This window comes from Oncorhynchus mykiss, chromosome 18 (assembly GCF_057628025.1).
Source record: "Oncorhynchus mykiss isolate SJ-2025 chromosome 18, ASM5762802v1, whole genome shotgun sequence".
Classification (NCBI taxonomy): Eukaryota; Metazoa; Chordata; class Actinopteri; order Salmoniformes; family Salmonidae; genus Oncorhynchus; species Oncorhynchus mykiss.
The window spans coordinates 22,405,467-22,427,627 of NC_143039.1; the positions used below are offsets into that span (position 1 = coordinate 22,405,467).

The 22,161-nt window shown below is 46.0% G+C and overlaps 1 protein-coding gene across 1 annotated transcript; it reads left to right on the forward strand.

Moving 5' to 3' along the window:
- The first annotated feature begins 5,311 nt into the window (after positions 1-5,311).
- Positions 5,312-12,875, forward strand: LOC110495453 (C-X-C chemokine receptor type 1). Its single transcript, XM_021570722.3, has 2 exons — positions 5,312-5,673; positions 11,396-12,875. The coding sequence occupies exons 1-2, from the start codon at positions 5,667-5,669 to the stop codon at positions 12,466-12,468; spliced, it is 1,080 nt and encodes a 359-aa protein (XP_021426397.1). The 5' UTR covers positions 5,312-5,666; the 3' UTR covers positions 12,469-12,875.
- Positions 12,876-22,161: the final 9,286 nt, after the last annotated feature.

Sequence of the window (22,161 nt, forward strand, 5' to 3'; positions counted from 1 at the left end):
TGTGCCTGCTAGTTACTGCTGTGACACCTTGTTGTCCTCTCTCTATGTGCACATCACTGCAGCCGACCCACAATCCGGAAATATCTTGTCTAGATATTTGGAAGATTTGGAAAACTGGTTTCAGAATACAGTCATCCGAACAACCTTATAGTTCAGCTGATTCCCTCATAAATATCTTACTGTCAAGTCAAATACTTGCTATCATTTTAAGTAAGCATATAAAACAGCAATCCCGTCTCAATCAACTCACGACTAACTCAGTCCACTATAACTCAATCCACATCTGCATTGCTTGCTGTTTGGGGTTTTAGGCTGGGTTTCTGTATAGCACTTTGTGACATCTGTTGATGTAAAAAGGGCTTCAGAAATACATTTGATTGATCGATAATATAGACTGAGTGTGATGGTTACGTTCAATGAGGAGACACAAAGTTTTATTTCAAGTAATTAATTACATGACATTATTTCCTACCTTACAGAACAGTATTGAAATTGGATTCCTGGGTGTGGGCTATGGATCCAATCATTTTCCTTCCCCATCTATCTCCCCTCATCTCCCCTCCCTCAAGTCCTCTCTGTTGGGCAGACCAGAGGAATCTCAATTCAAGTAGGGACAAGCCTACCGCTCAAGAAGGTGAGAAGGAATGAGGCCCAAGAAAGTCAAAAACAGTAAACACAAGTCTATCTTCACTTAAATCCATTGCAGGTAAGGAAAACCACATGGTCCACTCAGAATATTTATCAATCAATTAATAAGATTTATTTATTAAGCCATTTTTACATCAGTCAATGTCAATAAGTGCTATAGAGAAACTCAGCCTAAAACCCCAAACAGCAAGCAATGCAGATGAAGAAGAACAGTGACTAGGAAAAACTCCCTAGAAAAGCAGGAACCTAGGAAGAAACCTAAAGAGGAACCAGGCTCTGAGGGGTGGCCAGTCCTCTTCTGGCTGTGCCGGGTGGACATTATAACAGTACATGGCCAAGATTTTCAAACGTACATAGATGACCAGCAGGGTCAAATAATAATAATCACAGTGGTTGTAGAGGGTGCAACTGTTCAGCACCTCAGAAGAAATTGTTAGTTGGCGTTTCATAGCCGAGCATTCAGAGTTTGAGACAGCAGGTGCTGTAGAGAGAGAGAGAGTTCGAAAACAGCAGGTCCGGGACAAGGTAGCACGTCCAGTGAACAGGTCAGGGTTCCATCGCCGCAGGCAGAACAGTTGAAACTGGAGCAGCAGCACAACCAGGTGGACTGGGGACAGCAAGGAGTCATCAGGCCAGTTAGTCCTGATGCATAGTCCTAGGGCTCGGATCCTCTGGAAGGGGAGGGAGAGGGAGAGATAGAGAATTATAGGGAGCATACTTAAATTTACACCGGACACCGGATAAAACAAGAGAATTACACCAGATATAACAGACTGACCCTAGCCCCCGACACATAAACTATTGCAGCATAGATACTGGAGGCTGAGACAGGAGGGGTCGGGAGACACTGTGGCCCCGTCCGACGATACCCCCGGACAGTGCCAACCAGGCAGGATATAACCCCACCCACTTTGCCAAAGCACAGCCCCTACACCACTAGAGGGGTATCCGCAAACCACCAACTTACTACCCTGAGACAAGGCTGAGAATAGCCCACGAACATCTCCTCCATGGCACAAACCCGAGGGGGGCGCCAACCCGGACAGGAAGATCAGGTCAGTGGAGAGAGGGGAGCCGGCCAGGGTTGTAGGTGTTAACTGCTTTCAGTTCCCTTTATTCTCCTGGTTAGGGATTAGATAATATATTCATAGTCCTTGGATTAGGGCCTATGTGTTATTTATTTGTATTCTCCCCAATTTCGATCTTGTCTCATCGCTGCAACTCCCCAAAGTGCTCAGGAGAGGCAAATGTGTCCTCCGAAACATGACCCGCCTGACCGCGCTCCTTAACACATGCCAGCTTAACCTGGAAGCCAGCTGCACCAATGTGTCGGAGGAAACACTGTTCAATTGGGGACCGGGGTCAGCCTGCAGGTACCCGACCCACCACAAGAAGTCGCTAGGGCACGATGATCCAAGTACAACCCCACTGGCCAAACCTTCCCCTCACCCAGTTGTGCGCCGCCCTATGGGGCTCCCGGCCGGTTGTGGCACAGCACAGGAATGAACCCAGTTCTGTAGCAACGCCTCTAGCCCCGCTATGCAGAGCCTTAGTCTACTGCACCACGGGCCTATGTGTTTTAGCACTGCAGGAGAAAGAGACCCATTACCTCGTATGGACCCATTACCTCCTAAACTGGTAGGTTACACTTCAAGAAGCTTCTGACCACTTTTGCATGAGCGTATCATGCAGAGACTGTGGAGAATTCCTCTCAAGCAGTCGCTGTCTGTCAGACATGCATATTTGAACTGTAATTTGTTTGTTAACAGCTTTTATTTTGGGATAGCCACCTATCAAACAGGTCAGTTTATTTTTGTTCTCAGTGGCGCAGTGGTTAAGGGCACTGTACTGCAAATGTGCTTGTTGACCATTGATATCTGTGCCACCAGAGACTCTGGGTTCGCGCCCAGGCTCTGTCGTAACCGGGAGGTCCGTGGGGCAACGCACAATTGGCCTAGCGTCGTCTGGGTTAGGGAGGGCTTGGCCGGTAGGGAAATCCTTGTCTCATCGCACACCAGCGACTCCTGTGGCGGGCCTGGCGCAGTGCGTGCTAACCGAGGTTGCCAGGTGCACGGTGTTTCCTCCGACACATTGGTGCAGCTGGCTTCCGGGTTGGATGGCGCTGTGTTAAGAAGCAGCGCGGCTTGGTTGGGTTGTGTATCGGAGGACGCATGACTTTCAACCTTCGTCTCTCCCGAGCCCGTACGGGAGTTGTAGCGATGAGACAAGATAGTAGCTACTAAACAATTGGATACCACGAAATTGGGGAGAAAAAGGAGTAAAAAAAAAATAATTATAATAATAATATTTACTGCTATATTGTCCTTTGATAATGGATTCCTTGAGCCACAGAGACAGACAGGGCATTAGTGTGACGCAGAGTGGAACCCAAGAGCAGACTCAGACAAGGGGACTGGGATGAAGTAACCAAGGTATTTATTTAAACACAGGGGGAAGATGGAGTGCAGGCCAGGGGAGGTTTGGGTGGGTTGCAGGAAACCAGGTGCGGAGGCTGGAGCGAGAGGGGTTGGGACAAGGTAAGCAAGTCCGAAGGGGAATTCAAGGGAGTAGTAGAGTGGGGAATCCAGGACAGTGGCAGGGTGACGAGACGTGGAACTGGGGACATGGACCAGAGTCAGAGCGGGTGGAACTGTAGTGGAGAGGAAAACAGCATCAGGCAAGGAAACCAGGCACAACAGGATCTAATCATAACAAACAGCTAGACGTGTAGACTGACTGAGCAGAGATTACGATCTGGCAGTGTGGAAGTGGCAGGACTGAGTATTTGTAGAGGTCTTGATTATGGAACAGATTGCAGTTGGTGGGGATCTGCTCTGACTCCAGCACACCTGTCTCTACCCACACAATCACACACACGGGGAAAGAGAGAGAAAGATTGAGAGAGTACTGAGGGAGTGGCGGCAGATCAAGGAGACACAGGATGAGCAGTAGAGGGCGTTGCAGGGGCAGATGTGACAATTATTTTAATGATTAAGGTGATGTCATTGAGACAACAGGTGTTTTATTTTTGCTTATTGGTGGTTACCTGATCATGGCATGTATTTTATCAATGCATTGAATATATATTGTCGCAAATGTGCTTGTTGACCATTGATATCTGAAATATTCTTGTCTACTTTTTTGTGTGCGTTCATCGCTTGAGAACAAAATATTTCCACATTCTAAGAAGCTTCACACTTGACGGGCCTGAGGAGCATAATGTTGTAAGGCATCTTACCTCACTTCCTTCTCTGTACAAAGAGTTTGCAACACTGACCAAAGAACCCAGTGTCTTCTGCAATGACAGTAATTGACGTGCATGCAATTTGAGCATATCACGTAAATGACACTTAGAGGACAGGACCTAGACATGGTGTAATGTAGGTCACAGGGATGTTAATGACAGACATGTAGACCCTCTCATCCCACGGCAGCTCTACCCAAGGTTACCATTGTTCTCTGATACCTTAAGAATAGATATCACTTACTGACAAACTCAAGGTTTTGTTTATTTGTGATCTGTGTGTTTGTGAATGCCCACATGTATTCCTACTTTGTGGCTGGGGGGAGTTTTGTCTGTACAGGTGGTAGTTCACAGCCCCAGGTACTTGTTTAGGAAGTAGTTGAAATGTTTTGCGGTAAATACTTTGTTTGGCTATATCATGTAAGACCCAAGTGCAGACTGTGTGAAGTAACCATGTTTAATTTAACAACAGTGGCAGGCGAACGACAGGTTAAGGCAGGCAGGGGTCGATAATCATTAGTAGGAGCAAAGGTACAGGACGGCAGGCAGGCTCAGGGACAGGCAGAGTTCAGTAATCCAGAGAGGGGCAACGGTACAGGTCAGCAGGCAGGCTCAGGGTCAGGGACCGGCAGACTGATCAGGCAGGCTCAGGGACAGGCAGAGATCAGTAATCCAGAGAGGAGCAAAGGTACAGGTCAGCAGGCAGGCTCAGGGTCAGGGACCGGCAGACTGATCAGGCAGGGTCAGGGACAGGGAGACTGATCAGGCAGGCTCAGGCAGAGATCAGTAATCCAGAGAGGAGCAAAGGTACAGGTCAGCAGGCAGGCTCAGGCAGACTGGTCAGGCAGCAGGCTCGGAGTCAGGACAGGCAAGGGTCAAAACCAGGAGGGTGAGAAACTGGAAACCGCAGGCGCTTGAACAAACAAGACGAACTGGCACAGACAGACAGAAAACACAGGTATAAATATCCAGAGGATAAGTGGGGAAGATGGGCGACACCTGGAGGGGGTGGAGACAAGCACAAGGACAGCTGAAACAGATCAGAACATGTTAGGCCAAGCCGACTAGCTATGGATCATAGCCGGGGTTGTACTGGACTAGCGTGTGTGTAACTATTAGGCCCATTGGTGCTCATCTTAAAGTGGTACTCCAGTCTCCTTTTAATCTAATTTAACACCTGATTTACTTAAAAGACACACCTCAGATGGTCCAGGCATCCTCACGAGGATGGCATAACACATTCTCATCAGACCAACTCCTTGAATGCCCTACTCCTTGAAGTTTGCAGTTGTGCCTATAAAACACTATTGTACCATTTACTGTGTGCATTTGACTGTATAATACATGGGATATTGCTTTAAAAACAGTAAAAGTTAAAAAATCACTGTAGGATGTCTTTAAGTGAAGATGTCTCAACAAAGACAAGGGCATCAGAAGTTAAAGGCTAGTCTTTCTCTGTCTGTCTCTATCTTACCATATTATATTTAGTAATGTGCTCTCAGATCCACCAACAGCTGACAGAAAAAGAAACTGCCTAAAAAGTTCCAAACTGCTGTCAAACATTCTCTTTTTAACAATTCAATGAACAAGTGGAGTCTATGACTTTCATTTCTAATCATTGAGGAAGCAGAATTTGAGGCTGACAAATGACTCAAGTGCAGTGACACAACATTGTTCTCTTAATTAACAGGATATCTCCACACTTCCATCCCAGCTGTGATGTCTTTAAAACAGTGGCAACTCCCTCTTCATTATCATAGAACTGGATGCAAAGATGACAGGTGAGAACTTATATAGTTTGTAAATACTCATGAAATTCAGATGGATGGATGGATGGGTTTGGGTGGATGGATGGATGGATGGGTTTGGGTGGATGGATGGGATGTGTTTGGATGTATGGGTGGGTTTGGGTGGATAGAGGATGGGTGGATGGATGGGTGGGTGGATGAAGGGATTGTTTGGGTGGATGGATGGGTTTGGGTGGATGAAGGATGGGGTGGATGGATGGGTTTGAGTGGGTGGATGGATAGGTTTGGGTGGATGGATGAATGGGTTTGAGTGGGTGGGTGGGTGGGTGGATGGGTGGGTGGATGGGTTTGGTAGATGAGGGATGGGTTTGATTGAATGGATGGATGGGTGAATGATGGATGAGTTTGGGTGGATGATGGATGGGTTTGGGTGGATGGATGGATGGATGGGTTTGGGTGGATGGATGGGTTTGGGTGGATATATGGATGAAGTGATGGGTTTGGATGGATGGGTTTGGGTGGATGGATGGGTTTGGGTGGATGGATGGATGGATGGGTTTGGGTGGATGGATGGATGGATGGGTTTGGGTGGATGGATGGATGGGTGGATGGATGGGTTTGGGTGGATGGATGGGTTTGGGTGGATGGATGGGTTTGGGTGGTGAATGGATGAAGTGATGGGTTTGGATGGATGGGTTTGGGTGGATGGATGGGTTTGAGTGGATGGATAGGTTTGCGTGGATGGATGGAAGGGTGGATGGATGGATGGGTTTGAGTGGATGGATGGGTGGGTGGATAGGTTTGCGTGGATGGGTGGTTTTGGGTGGATAGGTTTGGTAGATGGCTGGATGGGTGCATGGATGGGTTTGGGTGGGTGGATGGGTGGATGGATTAATTAATGGTTAAGGGATTGATTTGGATGATGGATGGGTTTGGGTGGATGGATGGGTTTGGGTTGATCATGGAATGGTTTGGATGGATGAAGGGATAGATTTGGATAGATGGATGGGTTTGAGTGGGTGGATGGATAGGTTTGGGTGGAGATATGGATGGATGGATGGGGTGTGGTGGAAGGATGGATGAAGGGATAGGTTTTGATGGATGGGTTTCGGTGGATGAGGTTGGGTGGATGAATGGGGGAAGTGATGGGTTTGGATGGATGGGTTTGGGTGGATGAAGGGATGGGTTTGGGTGGATGGATGGATGGGTTTGGGTTGATCATGGATGGGTTTGGATCGATGAAGGGATAGGTTTGGATAGATAGATGGGTTTGAGTGTGTGGATGGATGGGTTTGGGTGGATTGATGGATGAGTTTGGGTGGATGGATGGGTTTGGGTGGATGGATGGATGGGTTTGGGTGGATGAATGGATGAAGTGATGGGTTTGGATGGATGGGTTTGGGTGGATGGATGGGTTTGAGTGGATGGATAGGTTTGCGTGGATGGATGGAAGGGTGGATGGGTGGATAGGTTTGGTAGATGGCTGGATGGGTGGATGGATGGGTTTGGGTGGGTGGATGGATGGATGGATTTGGATGATGGATAGGTGGATGGGATGAATTAATGGATAAAGGGCTGGATTTGGATGAAGGGATGGGTTTGGGTGGATAGATGGGTTTGGGTTGATCATGGATGGGTTCGGATGGATGTAGGGATAGGTTTGGATAGATGGATGGGTTTGAGTGGGTGGATGGATAGGTTTGGTTGGAGATATGGATGGATGGGGTGAGTGGAAGGATGGATGAAGGGATAGGTTTGGATGGATGGGTTTGGGTGGGTGGATGAAGGGATGGGTTTGGATAGATGGATGGGTTTCAGTGGGTGGATGGATAGGTTTGGGTGGAGATATTGATGGATGGATGGGTTGGGGTGGAAGGATTGATGAAGGGATAGGTTTGGATGGATGGGTTTGGATGGATGAATGGGTGAAGTGATGGGTTTGGATGGATGGGTTTGGTGGGTGGATGGATGGGTGGGTGGGTTTGGGTGGATGAAGGGAATGGTTTTGATGGATGGTTTGGGTGGATGGATGGGTTTGGATGGATGAAGGGATGGGTTTGGGTGAATGGATTGATGGGTGGATGGGTTTGGGTGGATGGATGGATGGATGGATGAGTTTGGGTGGATGATGGATGGGTGGGTGGATGGGTTTGGGTGGATGATGGATGGGTTTGAGTGGATGGATGGGTGGTAGGTTTGCGTGGATGGGTGGGTTTGGGTGGATGAATGGATTGGTGGATAGGTTTGGTAGATGGCTGGATGGGTGGGTGGGTTTGAATGGGCGGAGGGATGGGTTTGGGTGGATGGATGAATGAATGGATTTGGATGATGGATGGGTTTGAGTGTATGGATGGATGGGTTTGGATGGATGGATGGATGGGTGGGTGGATGGGTTTGGGTGGATGATGGATGGGTTTGAGTGGATGGATGGGTGGATAGGTTTGCTTGGATGGGTGGGTTTGGGTGGATGAATGGATTGGTGGATAGGTTTGGTAGATGGCTGGATGGGTGGGTGGGTTTGAATGGGTGGAGGGATGGGTTTGGGTGGATGGATGAATGAATGGATTTGGATGATGGATGGGTTTGAGTGTATGGATGGATGGGTTTGGGTGGATGGATGGGTTTGGGTGGATGGATGGGTTTGGGTGGATGAATGGATGAAGTGATGGGTTTGGATGGATGGGTTTGGGTGGATGGATGGATGGGTGGATGGATGGGTTTGGGTGGATGGATGGGTTTGGGTGGATGGATGGATGGGTTTGGGTGGTGAATGGATGAAGTGATGGGTTTGGATGGATGGGTTTGGGTGGATGGATGGGTTTGAGTGGATGGATAGGTTTGAGTGGATGGATGGAAGGGTGGATGGATGGATGGGTTTGAGTGGATGGATGGGTGGGTGGATAGGTTTGCGTGGATGGGTGGTTTTGGGTGGATAGGTTTGGTAGATGGCTGGATGGGTGCATGGATGGGTTTGGGTGGGTGGATGGGTGGATGGATTAATTAATGGTTAAGGGATTGATTTGGATGATGGATGGGTTTGGGTGGATGGATGGGTTTGGGTTGATCATGGATGGGTTTGGATGGATGAAGGGATAGATTTGGATAGATGGATGGGTTTGAGTGGGTGGATGGATAGGTTTGGGTGGAGATATGGATGGATGGATGGGGTGTGGTGGAAGGATGGATGAAGGGATAGGTTTTGATGGATGGGTTTCGGTGGATGAGGTTGGGTGGATGAATGGGTGAAGTGATGAGTTTGGATGGATGGGTTTGGGTGGATGAAGGGATGGGTTTGGGTGGATGAATGGATGGGTTTGGGTGGATGGATGGATGGGTTTGGATGGATGAAGGGATGGGTTTGGGTGAATGGATCGATGGGTGGATGGGTTTGGGTCGGTGGATGGATGGATGGGTGGGTTTGGGTGGATGAAGGAATGGGTTTGGATAGATGGATGGGTTTGAGTGGATGGATGGATAGGTTTGGGTGGAGATATGGATGGATGGATGGGTTGTGGTGGAAGGATGGATGAAGGGATAGGTTTTGATGGATGGGTTTTGGTGGATGAGGTTGGGTGGATGAATGGGTGAAGTGATGGGTTTGGATGGATGGGTTTGGGTGGATGAAGGGATGGGTTTGGGTGGATGAATGGATGGGTTTGGGTGGATGGATGGATGGGTTTGGATGGATGAAGGGATGGGTTTGGGTGAGCGGATCGATGGGTGGATGGGTTTGGGTGGGTGGATGGATGGATGGATGAGTTTGGGTGGATGATGGATGGGTTTGGGTGGATGGATGGATGAGTTTAGGCAGATGGATGGATGAGTTTGGATGGATGAGTTTAGGCGGATGGATGGATGAGTTTGGCTGGATGGGTTTGGGTGGATGAAGTGATGGGTTTGGATGGATGGATGGATGGATGAGTTTGGGTGGATGAATGGATGAAGGGATGGGTTTGGATGGATGGGTTTGGGTGGATAGATGGATGAAGGGATGGGTTTGGATGGAAGGGTTTGGGTGGATGGATGGGTTTGAGTGGATGGGTGGGTTTGGGTGGATGAATGGATGAAGGGATGGGTTTGGATGGATGGGTTTGGGTGGATAGATGGATGAAGGGATGGGTTTGGATGGAAGGGTTTGGGTGGATGGATGGGTTTGAGTGGATGGGTGGGTTTGGGTGGATGGATGGGTTTGGTAGATGGCTGGATGGGTTTGGATGGGTGGATTGATGGTTTGGGTGGGTCGATGGATGGGTTTGGGTGGGTGGATGGATGAATGAATGGATTTGGATGATGGATGGGTTTGGGTGCATGAAGGGACGGTTGGGTGGATTGATGGGTTTGGGTTGATCATGGATGGGTTTGGATGGATGAAGGGATAGGTTTGGATAGCTGGATGGGTTTGAGTGTGTGGATGGATAGGTTTGGGTGGATATATGGATGGATGGATGGGGTGGGTGGATGGATGGATGGATGGATAAAGGGATAGGTTTGGGTGGATGAGGTTGGGTAGATGAATGGGTGAAGTGATGGGTTTGGATGGTTGGATGGGTTTGGGTGGATGGGTTTGGGTGGATGAAGGGATGGGTTTGGGTGGATGGATGAAGGGATGGGTTTGGGTGGATGGATGGGTTTGGGTGGATGGGTTTGGGTGGATGAAGGGATGGGTTTGGGTGGATGGATGAAGGGATGGGTTTGGGTGGATGGATGGATGGGTTTGGATGGGCTTGAGTGGGTGGATATGTTTGGGTGAATGGGTGGATGTATGGATGGGTTTGGGTGGGTGGATGGATGGGTGGGTTTGGGTGGGTGGATGGGTTTGGGTGGGTGGATGGATGGGTGGGTGGGTTTGGGATGGGTGGATGGATGGATGGATTAGGGTGGGTGGCTGGATGGATGGGTTTGGGTGGCTGGATGGATGGGTTTGTATGGATGGAGGGGTTTGAGTGGGTGGATGGATAGGTTTTGGTGGATATATCGATGGATGGATGGGTTTGAGTAGGTGGATGGATAAAGGGATGGGTTTGGGTGGATGGATTTGGGTGGATGAATGGATGAAGTGATGGGTTTGGATGGATGGATGGGGTTGGGTGGGTGGATGAGTTTGGGTGGATGGATGGATGGATGGATGGGTTTGGGTGGATGTATGGATGGGTTTGGGTTTAGGTGGATGGGCTTGGGTGGATGAATGGACAAAGGGTTGGGTTTGGATGGATTGATGTTTTGGGTGGGTGGATGAGTTTGGGTGGATGGATGGATGGGTTTGGGTGGAGGAAGGGATGTGTTTGGATAGATGGATGGGCTTGAGTGGGTTGATGGATAGGTTTTGGTGGGTTTGGGTGGATGAATGGATTGGTAGGTTTGGGTGGGTGGGTTTGGGTTGGTGGATGGATAGGTTTGGGTGGGCGGGTGGATGGATGGGTTTGAGTGGGTGGATGGGTTTGGGTGGGTGGATGGATGGGTTTGGATGGGTGGATGGGTTTGGGTGGGTGGATGGATGGGTTTGGATGGGATGGATTTGGGTGGATGGATGGATGGATCAGTTTGGGTGGGTGGCTGGATGAATGGGTTTGGGTGGGTGGGTGGATGGATGGATGGATGGGTTTGGGTGGGTGGATGGAGGATGGGATGGATAGATCCATAGAAATAAATGTACTGTTGACTGTATAAGAAGCTTTAGATAGAATAACAGTATAAGACTAGGTGATCATATCATAAAAAGATTCCCTCTGACTACTGTTTTCCCCATCTCCAACAGAGGTCCTGGACTATGATTATAAATCAGACTATGACTATAAATCAGCCAATGACTCCTATTACTTCAACATCACCTCCTTTGACCTGAACTTTAACACATTGTCCTGTGCAGCTCAGCCCCTTTCTCCCGGTGCCGTCATATTCCTGTGTGTCCTTCACGTCGCCATCTTCCTATTGGCTGTTCCTGGTAACCTACTTGTGGGGCTCGTGATTGGCTTCAGTCAACAGTCCCTGACCCCATCCGACGTCTACCTGTTTCACCTGACTGTAGCTGACGGGCTGCTGGCTCTGACCCTGCCCTTCTGGGCTGCTAACACGCTCCACGGCTGGATCTTTGGTGACTTCCTGTGTAAGTTCCTCAGCCTGGTTATGGAGGCTAGCTTCTACACCAGCATCCTGTTCCTGGTGTGTATCAGTGTCGACCGCTACCTGGTGATCGTTCGCCCTGCCAAGTCCCGAAAGGGCCGCCGAAGGGCCTGCAGATGGTACGCCTGCACCTTCATCTGGACTCTGGGGGGCGCCCTCTCTCTCCCTGCCCTCTTCAACGACGCCTTCACGCCCCAGAGAGGTGGTCCGACGAGGTGTGCTGAGCACTTCGACGTCAGCAGCGCCACCCACTGGCGGCTCGCTACTCGCGGCCTACGCCACATCCTAGGGTTCCTGCTCCCACTAGTCATCATGGTGGCGTGCTACAGCATCACTGTGGCCCGGTTGCTGCAGACGCGCGGCTTCCAGAAGCACAGGGCCATGCGGGTCATCATTGCCGTGGTGTTCGCCTTCTTCCTGTGCTGGACGCCGTTACACATGACGGTGATGGCCGACACCCTGATGAGGGCCAAGTTGGTGCGCTTCGACTGTGCTGTGAGGAACAGGGTGGACCTGGCCCTCCAGGTCACCCACAGCCTGGCCCTGGTCCACAGCTTTGTTAACCCAGTGCTGTATGCCTTCGTGGGGGAGAAGTTCAGGGGGAACCTGGGTGCCCTGGTCAGGAAGTCACGAGGACCAGAGAGGGGGTCGTCGTCTCGATTTAGCAGGTCCACATCCCAGACCTCAGAAGGGAATGGACTGTTATGATTGATCTGACAGGTTGTCCCCACATTACTTTGAATCAGGGTTGGGGTCAATTCCATTTCAATTCCACTCAATTCAGGAAGCACTCTAAAATTCAAATTCCAATGCTTTTCAATGAGGACATTTTTTAAATCAAAATTTGGTTCACTTTCTGAACTGACTGGAATTGAAATGGAATTAATTCCAAACCTGCTTTGAATAATGTATAAGATTGTCCCTTTGTAACGTATTGTAACCTAACATTCCTTGCCTGACATTGAATATGTGCTGGCACTATCAGGCTGCAGACTCAGATCCTGTATGTATGTGATCTTTAATGTCCCTCCATATACTAATGCCCCTGGTGTCTGTACATGTATATAATGCCCTCTGTTGTCTGTTGTATTAGGTAATAAATACCCTGTACTGTTGTTGTTTGTCCAAAGCTGCTTGATAAGACACCAGACACATTTCCTCAAAAGGGAATAATGACACAGTAAACTCAACTGTGATGTGACCAACTAGTTCCAAATCTTTCAACACTCAAGAGCTAAAACCCCCCCCCAGAAGTTACCTTCTAGTCAGGGGCCGGCAGATGTATTTTAGGTCTCAGGCAAGCTATCTCACCATACATGGTTTGAAAGGCTATAATTGGCTCCCTTCTAGTGTTTGGTATTAAGAAGGCCCTACAGCCGGTGTATTACCCATATGTTCTGTTATTACTAAATTACTATTACTCCCATTCACCAGCAGATGGCAGTCATTACATGGGTCTGAATGGGGATACCAGCTCTGACTGCACCATAGGCCTCCTGATTAGCTAGCTGGTGAAGAAAGCCATAATGAGGTCACTACTATTTGAAAGCTGCCCAGAGTATGTCACAGTTATGATATTGGACCTGTCTTCTGTTTGGATGATGTGGATAGGGAGTAGAGAGAGAGAAGAAAAATAATTTTCGTTGCATCGTTGTCACCCTCAGTGAGTCAGTGTGTCGAAGGAATAACCCAATGAAAAACGATATTTTGGTATTTTTTTTCATTACTCCACTGTTGATACAGTCCCAAAATGTTTTGCATGTCACCAACCAAATTTTCAAGATACATATCTTGAGTCCAATATCTTGAAAACTTGACTGCTGACAGGAAAACATGTTGGGACTGTATCAACAGTAGACTAATGACAAAAAAGACAGCCAAGGAACTCTGTGCCCCCCTGTCCTCACTCCCTGTATCTCTCTCTACCTCACATACAATCTCTTCTGTATCTCTCTCTACCTCACCCAGTATCTCTCTCTACCTCACCCTTACACAATCTCTCTCTCCTGTATCTCTCTCTACCTCACCCTTACACAATCTCTTCTGTATCTCTCTCTACCTCACCCAGTATCTCTCTCTACCTCACCCTTACACAATCTCTCTCTCCTGTATCTCTCTCTACCTCACCCTTACACAATCTCTCTCTCCTGTATCTCTCTCTACCTCCCCCTTACACAATCTCTCTCTCCTGTATCTCTCTCTACCTCACCCTTACACAATCTCTCTCTCCTGTATCTCTCTATACCTCACCCCTTACACAATCTCTCTCTCCTGTATCTCTCTCTACCTCACACTTACACAATATCTTCTGTATCTCTCTCTACCTCACCCAGTGTCTCTCTCTACCTCACCCTTACACAATCTCTCTCTCCTGTATCTCTCTCTACCTCACCCTTACACAATCTCTTCTGTATCTCTCTCTACCTCACCCAGTATCTCTCTCTACCTCACCCTTACACAATCTGTCTCCTGTATTTCTCTCTACCACACCCTTACACAGCCTCTTCTGTATCTCTCTCTACCTCACCCAGTATCTCTCTCTCTACCTTACACAATCTCTCTCTCCTTTATCTCTCTCTACCTCACCCTTACACAATCTCTCTCTCCTTTATCTCTCTCTACCTCACCCTTACACAATCTCTCTCTCCTGTATCTCTCTCTACCTCACCCTTACACAATCTCTTCTGTATCTCTCTACCTCACCCAGTATCTCTCTCTACCTCACCCAGTATCTCTCTCTACCTCACCCAGTATCTCTCTCTACCTCACCCTTACACAACCTATTCTGTATCTCTCTCTACCTCACCCAGTATCTCTCTCTACCTCACCCAGTATCTCTCTCTACCTCACCCTGTATCTCTCTCTACCTCACCCTTACACAATCTCTCTCTCTACCTCACCCTTACACAATCCCTCTCTCCTGTATCTCTCTCTACCTCACCCTTACACAATCTCTCTCTCCTGTATCTCTCTCTACCTCACCCTTACACAATCTCTCTCTCCTGTATCTCTCTCTCCTGTATCTCTTTATCATTGAATCCTCCCTCCTTTTATCAGTTTCTCTATCTCCTCATCCCTCTTCACATGACCTCCTCTCTCTTCATGTCACTCCTTCTCTTTCTCCTCATCACTCTTCACATAACCTCCTCTCTCTTCCTGTCTCTCCTTCTCTCCACATGACCTCCTCTCTCTTCCTGTCTCTCCTTCTCTTTCTCCTCATTCCTCTTCACATAACCTCCTCTCTCTTCCTGTCTCTCCTTCTCATCGCTCTTCACATGACCTCCTCTCTCTTCCTGTCTCTCCTTCTCTTTCTCCTCATCGCTCTTCACATGACCTCCTCTCTCTTCCTGTCTCTCCTTCTCTTTCTCCTCATCGCTCTTCACATAACCTCCTCTCTCTTCCTGTCTCTCCTTCTCTTTCTCCTCATCGCTCTTCACATGACCTCCTCTCTCTTCCTGTCTCTCCTTCTCTATCTCCTCATCCCCCTTCACATGACCTCTTTCTTCCTGTCTCTCCTTCTCTTTCTCCTCATCGCTCTTCACATGACCTCATCTCTCTTCCTGTCTCTCCTTCTCCTCATCGCTCTTCACATGACCTCTCTCTTCCTGTCTCTCCTTCTCTTTCTCCTCATCGCTCTTCACATGACCTCCTCTCTCTTCCTGTCTCTCCTTCTCTTTCTCCTCATCGGTCTCCACATGACCTCCTCTCTCTTCCTGAAAGCAAAAGCTTTCTTGTCATCCTTTAAAAATAATCTGTATCTCTCATCCCTGTACAAGACTTCTAGTCCAACACTACAGGTTTGGAGCAGGTGGCCACAGTTTCGCTGTGTATTCCGGAGTATTCCACCTCTACCTCACACACAGTCCTGTAGCGGCCATTGTGTAATACATCCATGACAAATTCCTGGGCCTGACCCCTGACCAAAATAATTATCAGATAGGGGCCCCCTGGGAGAGGGATGATTCCCACTGACAGAGAGGTTCCTAACCCCAACACAACAATGCAGCACTCATCACCTACATGCTCCCCAAGGGCCTTAGAGATGCTCTGCCATTTCCTGGTTGCTAAAATTCTAATAGTTCACCTAATATATTTTCCATAGCCAAAACGATTTTTCAAGCTATTGTACAAAACTGAAATTAAAAGACACAAATAACAAAACTTAGGAATGGGAAGCATCGAAAGTAGCGCTTCTTAGATTTACTTTCAATGATAATGACAGATATTAAACTAACATTTCCATGTGAATTATGGTTGGGTTGCCCCAAAACGTACATATTGTAGCTTGAAGGGAGCTTTAGGGAGATGTTAAACTAACAGCCTGGAAGAATAGTCTGTTTCTGTGGCCATTTCACTTGGTTATGGCTGCAAAAGATGGAAAATGCAATTGAGCAGTGCCAAAATTGACTTAGAGACACGTTTTCAAGAGAAACTGTGGAACTAATTGGAAATTAGGCTATGATAAGATTTGTTGTCCATGACGCAAGCCGTATTAATTTTACACACACTCACAAACACACCTAAAAAAAACAATGAACCCACCATGTTCTTTCCCAAGGTTCCAATGTCACGTTAGTCGTACGAAGGAGACCAAGGCGCAGCGTGGTATGCGTACATTCTTTACTATATTAAGAATGAACACTGAACAAACTAACCAAAATAACACGTGAAGTTATACAAATGACTGATGACAGGCAACTACACATAGACAAGAACCCACGAACACAAAAGGGAAAATGGCTACCTAAATATGATCCCCAATCAGAGACAATGATAAACAGCTGCCTCTGATTGGGAACCATCTCAGGCCACCATAGACATAAAAATGACCTAGACCTACAAAACCCCTAGACATACAAAACCCTAGAAAATACAAAAACTATCATATCCACCCTCGTCACACCCTGACCTAACCAAAATATAAAGAAAACAGAGATATCTCAGGTCAGAGCGTGACAGCCAAGGTCTTTGGTTGGCCTCAAGCATGTCATCAGCCCTGGACAGCCTGCTGACAGATCAAACACACTCCGGCCTCTAGGGCAGGATCATCAACTAGATTCAGCTTCGGGACAAATTTTTCTTGAGCGGATGGTCAGGGGGCCAGAACAAAATTACAAATAATTTGTGGACTGCAAATTGACCCAAACAGATATAATATTTGACTAAAACATAGTCACTATTATGAGTGGGAATACTTAGGAACAGATTTTAAAATGTAATCACCTTAGCAGAGTGCCAGATGTGTGTGTGTGTGTCCGCGTATGTGTGACATGCTCCCAGCACAACAGGCTGTCAGAAAAACATGAGTAAGGTGTGTGGCTGAACATGAGTAGATGTCTCTCTGGGTCTCTCTGTGTGTGTGTGTGTGTGTGTGGATAAACATGAGAAGGTGTGTGTGAGAGACACCCATTTCACACATGGTACTCTCTGCCAGCTGCTCCATATTCCTCTTCAACTAGCACAGATGCTTGTTCTCAGCTACTGTAGTCAACGTACAGTTTCATTATGAGTGATTATCACATTAAACATTAGAGCAAATAAACATGATATAAAAGTTGGTTCTTCTCTGTATGAGTGGTGTTCTGGCATTGAACCAGTCCCCCAGAGAGACTGACAGACATACTACTCCATAGCAACCTCATTATGAACCTGATCTTACGCCAGGGATTGGACAGACGTGTTTTATAGGCCTCATTCCAAACACTGTTATACCTTGGTGAGCAGAGCACAAGGAATAGCAGTGAGAGCGAGAGCGAGAGCGAGAATATGTGTGACTGTATGTGATGTAATGTTTTGATTCTGTTACTGGTCAGGCTTGACCAATGAGCTGCAAACATGAAAATTGTGGTTTTAAGCAGGAGCAGCAAGGGTCCTTCAGCCTATGTATAGGAGAAGGCTCGGTTCTCAACATCCTTAACTTCTCCCCCCCAGAGAGGCATTATCCAACCCTGCAACGTGATGAGGTCACTCTGATGCAACTGCAACCCCCTCCGCCGACCTGCAAAACATGGGTGGAATTCAATCAAACATGCACTGGGGATGAATCCCAAAGAAACAAACAAGTAGGGCATGTGTTATTACTGTGCAATTATAATTTGACCATGTTGTTTCTTAGTACATGCCAGGTAATTTCTGACGCCTAGAAAGTGCAGCTGATATTCCATGATAGGAAGCCAGAGTAGAGAACCGCAGTTCAAATAATATGGGAATATAAATAAACAAAATTAGAGGAAGTCTTTATTTAAGCACTTCCTTACCAACCTTGAACCAATCAGCTCAAGGAAGCCAGCAGAGTAGCTCAAACACACATGACGTAGGCATATTCTCACATACAGTACACACACAAACACACCAGGGAATTAGGAAAGCTAAGGCTAGCTTTTTCAAACAGAAATTTGCATCCTGTAGTACAAACTCAAAAAAGTTCTGGTACATTGTAAAGTCCATGGAGAATAAGAGCACCTCCTCCCAGCTGCCCACTGCACTGAGGCTAGGAAACACTGTCACTACCAATAAATCCACTATAAATGAGAATTTCAATAAGCATTTAGCTGGACATGCTTTCCACCTCAAAGTGGATGGCCATGAATACTCCCAATGTCAATGTCTCAGCTGAGCCGCCATCACCTTTACCACCCATGATGTCTTGTCCATTCGTCAACCAGTATATCAGAAACATAAGAGAAGTTTAGAACAGATTTCTCCCCATGCTCACTCCACGTGGACTCCTCTCACACTCCTGGGAAAAACATGAGAAAAGCAGTTGATAGCTTAGATCGGATGCTGTACACTGGTTGCTGGCTCGGCTCATTTCTGTCAGTAGAAGTGGTGCGGACAGGGCCATATTGATCGCCTTTGTCACTCTTCTTTAGCCAGTTAGAGGGGGGTTTGAGGTACACACACTGTTCTGTCCAATTATCTCTTTCATGCATTTAGATACAGTCTGATGTCACTTTTCATGATAACCTCGAGAGGACAGATCAGAACAACAGTTTAGTTCAGTTCATTAACTATATGATAAATTATTACTTTTACCAATTATTCTTAATACAAATGTCTAAACATATGTCAAAGAGAATAAACAACACATTCTATTGAAACTATTCTTTCCAATTGGCTTATACTCCCCATCACACTGTCAACTTCATCGCAGAACCACAGGATCAGGAAGTTAGACCTATAACCCATCGGGAATAGAACAGAACAAACACCACAACAATACACTTCTTCACATATCACTCCATACACTCCTCAAGGTGTGTGAACTTCAATCCAAAACATCATAGGACTGAATCCTCCCCGTTTTTAAGACATAACTCTCCACGAGAGTAATTTGTAAAAACAAACACTACTGGTCAAAAAATAAAACATTTCAAATTACAAAATCAAATTAAAATCACTACTCTTAAGAACTCCATAAAGAAAATTGATTGTACCCATATGGTCATAGGAAATATAGACTTAAGGCAGCCTACCCTTAGTCAAAGGCAACTCCAACTCCATCTCCACATTTATCCAAATCACAAAGATGGTTAAGAACTATAAACGTCATCATAATTATCAATATTACAAATGACCTTGAAATCCATATTATAAAATTACCTTACATTCATTATCCAAATGGCTTTCCAATGAGGGTGATCAAACCACAATGGAAAGTCATGACAGAGGTCAGAGGTCATACAAACTCTTCAGAGAAGTGTTTCTTACTACATTAGACAAATGAATGAACAGCCAAACAGTTCATACGTGTTGTATCCCAGGTTTCCAGTACATTCCTTTATCAAAAGAATTCACACGTTTAATAAAAACTCAAAAATTAAACAAATTCCATGTGTGTGCGTGCCCCTTGACAACAGGAAAACTCACTAAACTCAAAATAAATAGAACACACAAATCAAACATAGTATTTTAAAAACACCAACAAATAGTCATAACAAATGTGTTGTGTGTGGGTATTTGCAAACCTTAAGGTAAAAACAAACCAAACTTGCCAGGCCTTATTTCTTTGGTAGGTTACGGCCTCAATCTCACTCACCCCAAGATTATAGCCCCAGGAAACATTTCACAGAGAGACAACGAAACCCCCATTTTCCTAGAAAAAACACAAAACACTTTGTTAGCATTCATTATACCACACCAATTCAGCAACCCAAAAGTTTCAACTACAAACAAAACCTGATAATAATGATAAATCCACTGTACTGCCTCAAATTATTAATCAATGGTTTTAAATCTACCTCAATGTTTATGTAAGCTTAATATAGCATTCGCTACCCTTAGATACAATTATCCTGGTATTGTTACTAGACCAATGTCCAACAAATATGTGATAGCCGTTTTTCCTTAGATTGTTCCTGTTACCCCTCTAAATGTAACATTTCTTCTGTCGCAATTTTAGTAAATTTCTCAGCGTAAGGAATGAGTGATATTTAATCCCAGGCATTTAATAAAAAGTTGTTTGAGACGTGTTCCCCTACGTCTCCCCTTTGGGGACTTCCATCAGTCCCGGAAGAAAGAACCCTACTCAAAACAGATTAATACAGTGTTTAATTAAGTGAAAATGACACCTAAAATAAACAATAAACAAACCCCTTTCCAGCAATCTTATCATTTCAACCTGTTGCATAAAGTTAGTAAAAACAAACCTGTTGTTTATCAAATCTAAAACCTTTAAAAAAAGGTTAGTGCTGTCTCATCAGTGTAACAGTCAAAACTAACTTTATACACTCTAAGCTACAATGTTGGCATGCCCCAAAGGTCAATACTGTTCAGCTGGTACATTAATGATCTTCCTTCTGTCTGTACAGGGTCTGAAGTTCCAATGTATGCTGATGATACAGTGATATATGCATGCAAATAGCAAACAAGCTACACAAGAACCCACTACTGGAATGGTTCAGGTGACAAAGTTGCTCAGGGACTCATGCTTGCATCTAAATGCAAAAAAAAAAAACCAGCATGTTCCTCACAAAGAGGACAACTGATGCCACTGAGACAGATGTCTATGTGCCAGAGGAAAAGCTCCAGGTGGTATCTGATTTTAAGGACCTTGGCATCATACTTGATTCCATCCACTCTTTTAAAAAGCAAATGAAAACAGTAACTCAAATAACCAAATTCAACCTAGCAAATTTCCAAAACATATGAAATTGTTTGACTACAGAGGTAACAAAACTGTACTTCAAATCTGATAGTCCCCCACTTAACATACTACTTGACTAGTTGGGCCCAAGCTTGCTTTACAACATTAAAACCCATTCAGTCTGTCTGCAAACAGGCTCTCAAAGTGCTTGATAGGAAGCCCAATAGCCCTCATCACTGTTACAGAAAGCATAAGCTCCCAAATTGGAAAAATCTTGTGCAATACACTGACGCCGGTCTTGTATTCAAGATTCTAAATGGCCTGGCTCCCCCTCCACTCAGTACTTTTGTTCAACAGAAAACACAAACCTTATGGCAGCAGATCCACAAGGTGTCACGGTTTTCTAGGTGAGAAGGAGAGTCGGACCAAAATGCAGCGTGTCGATTGCGATTCATGTTTAATGAAAAAAACACACTAAACACAAACACTACAAAACAATAAACGTAACGAAAACCGAAACAGCCTATACTTGTGTGCATACACACAGAACAAGGACATCAAGACACTAAGGACAATCACCCACAAAACCCAACACCAAACAGGCTACCTAAATATGGTTCCCAATCAGAGACAATGACGAACACCTGCCTCTGATTGAGAACCATATCAGGCCAAACATAGAACTAGACAAACTAGACATGAAACATAGAATGCCCACTCAGCTCACACCCTGACCAACCAAAACATAGAAATATACAAAGTAAACTATGGTCAGGGTGTGACACAAGGTCTGCCATGAGAGGTGACTGTATAGTCACCCCTTGAGGAAAAGCCCCTTTAGTAAATCTGCTTCCTCTGTGAGAGCTTCCCATGTCTGCAATACCCTGCCATTAGAAACACACAACTGTGATTAATGTGCACTGTCCCTGCAAAAATAAAATCAAACTCAAACTGCAATCCACTTTAATGACCGGACATTGTTCCACGTAATGGAAACAGATTATAATGTTAGAATACATTAACTTCCTGCTCAAATTCACTGGTGTTACCTAAACAATAAAACCAAGAAACAATAATCAGAAACTATCACAAAACGTTTACGATTCAACTATTCAGACCTGAATCCCATACAGCCAAATATAGCCCAGCGAGCACAACCCAACTCACATATTCTTACCAGTAGGCAAAAATATAACCCATACTCAAACAACGTTCTGCCGTACCTCTATCGTAAGATTAAAAACAAACTTTACAACTTTCTCTTCTCTTTCGGCTTTACATTTATGAAATGTCCAAGAGTTTAGTAAATCAGTAAA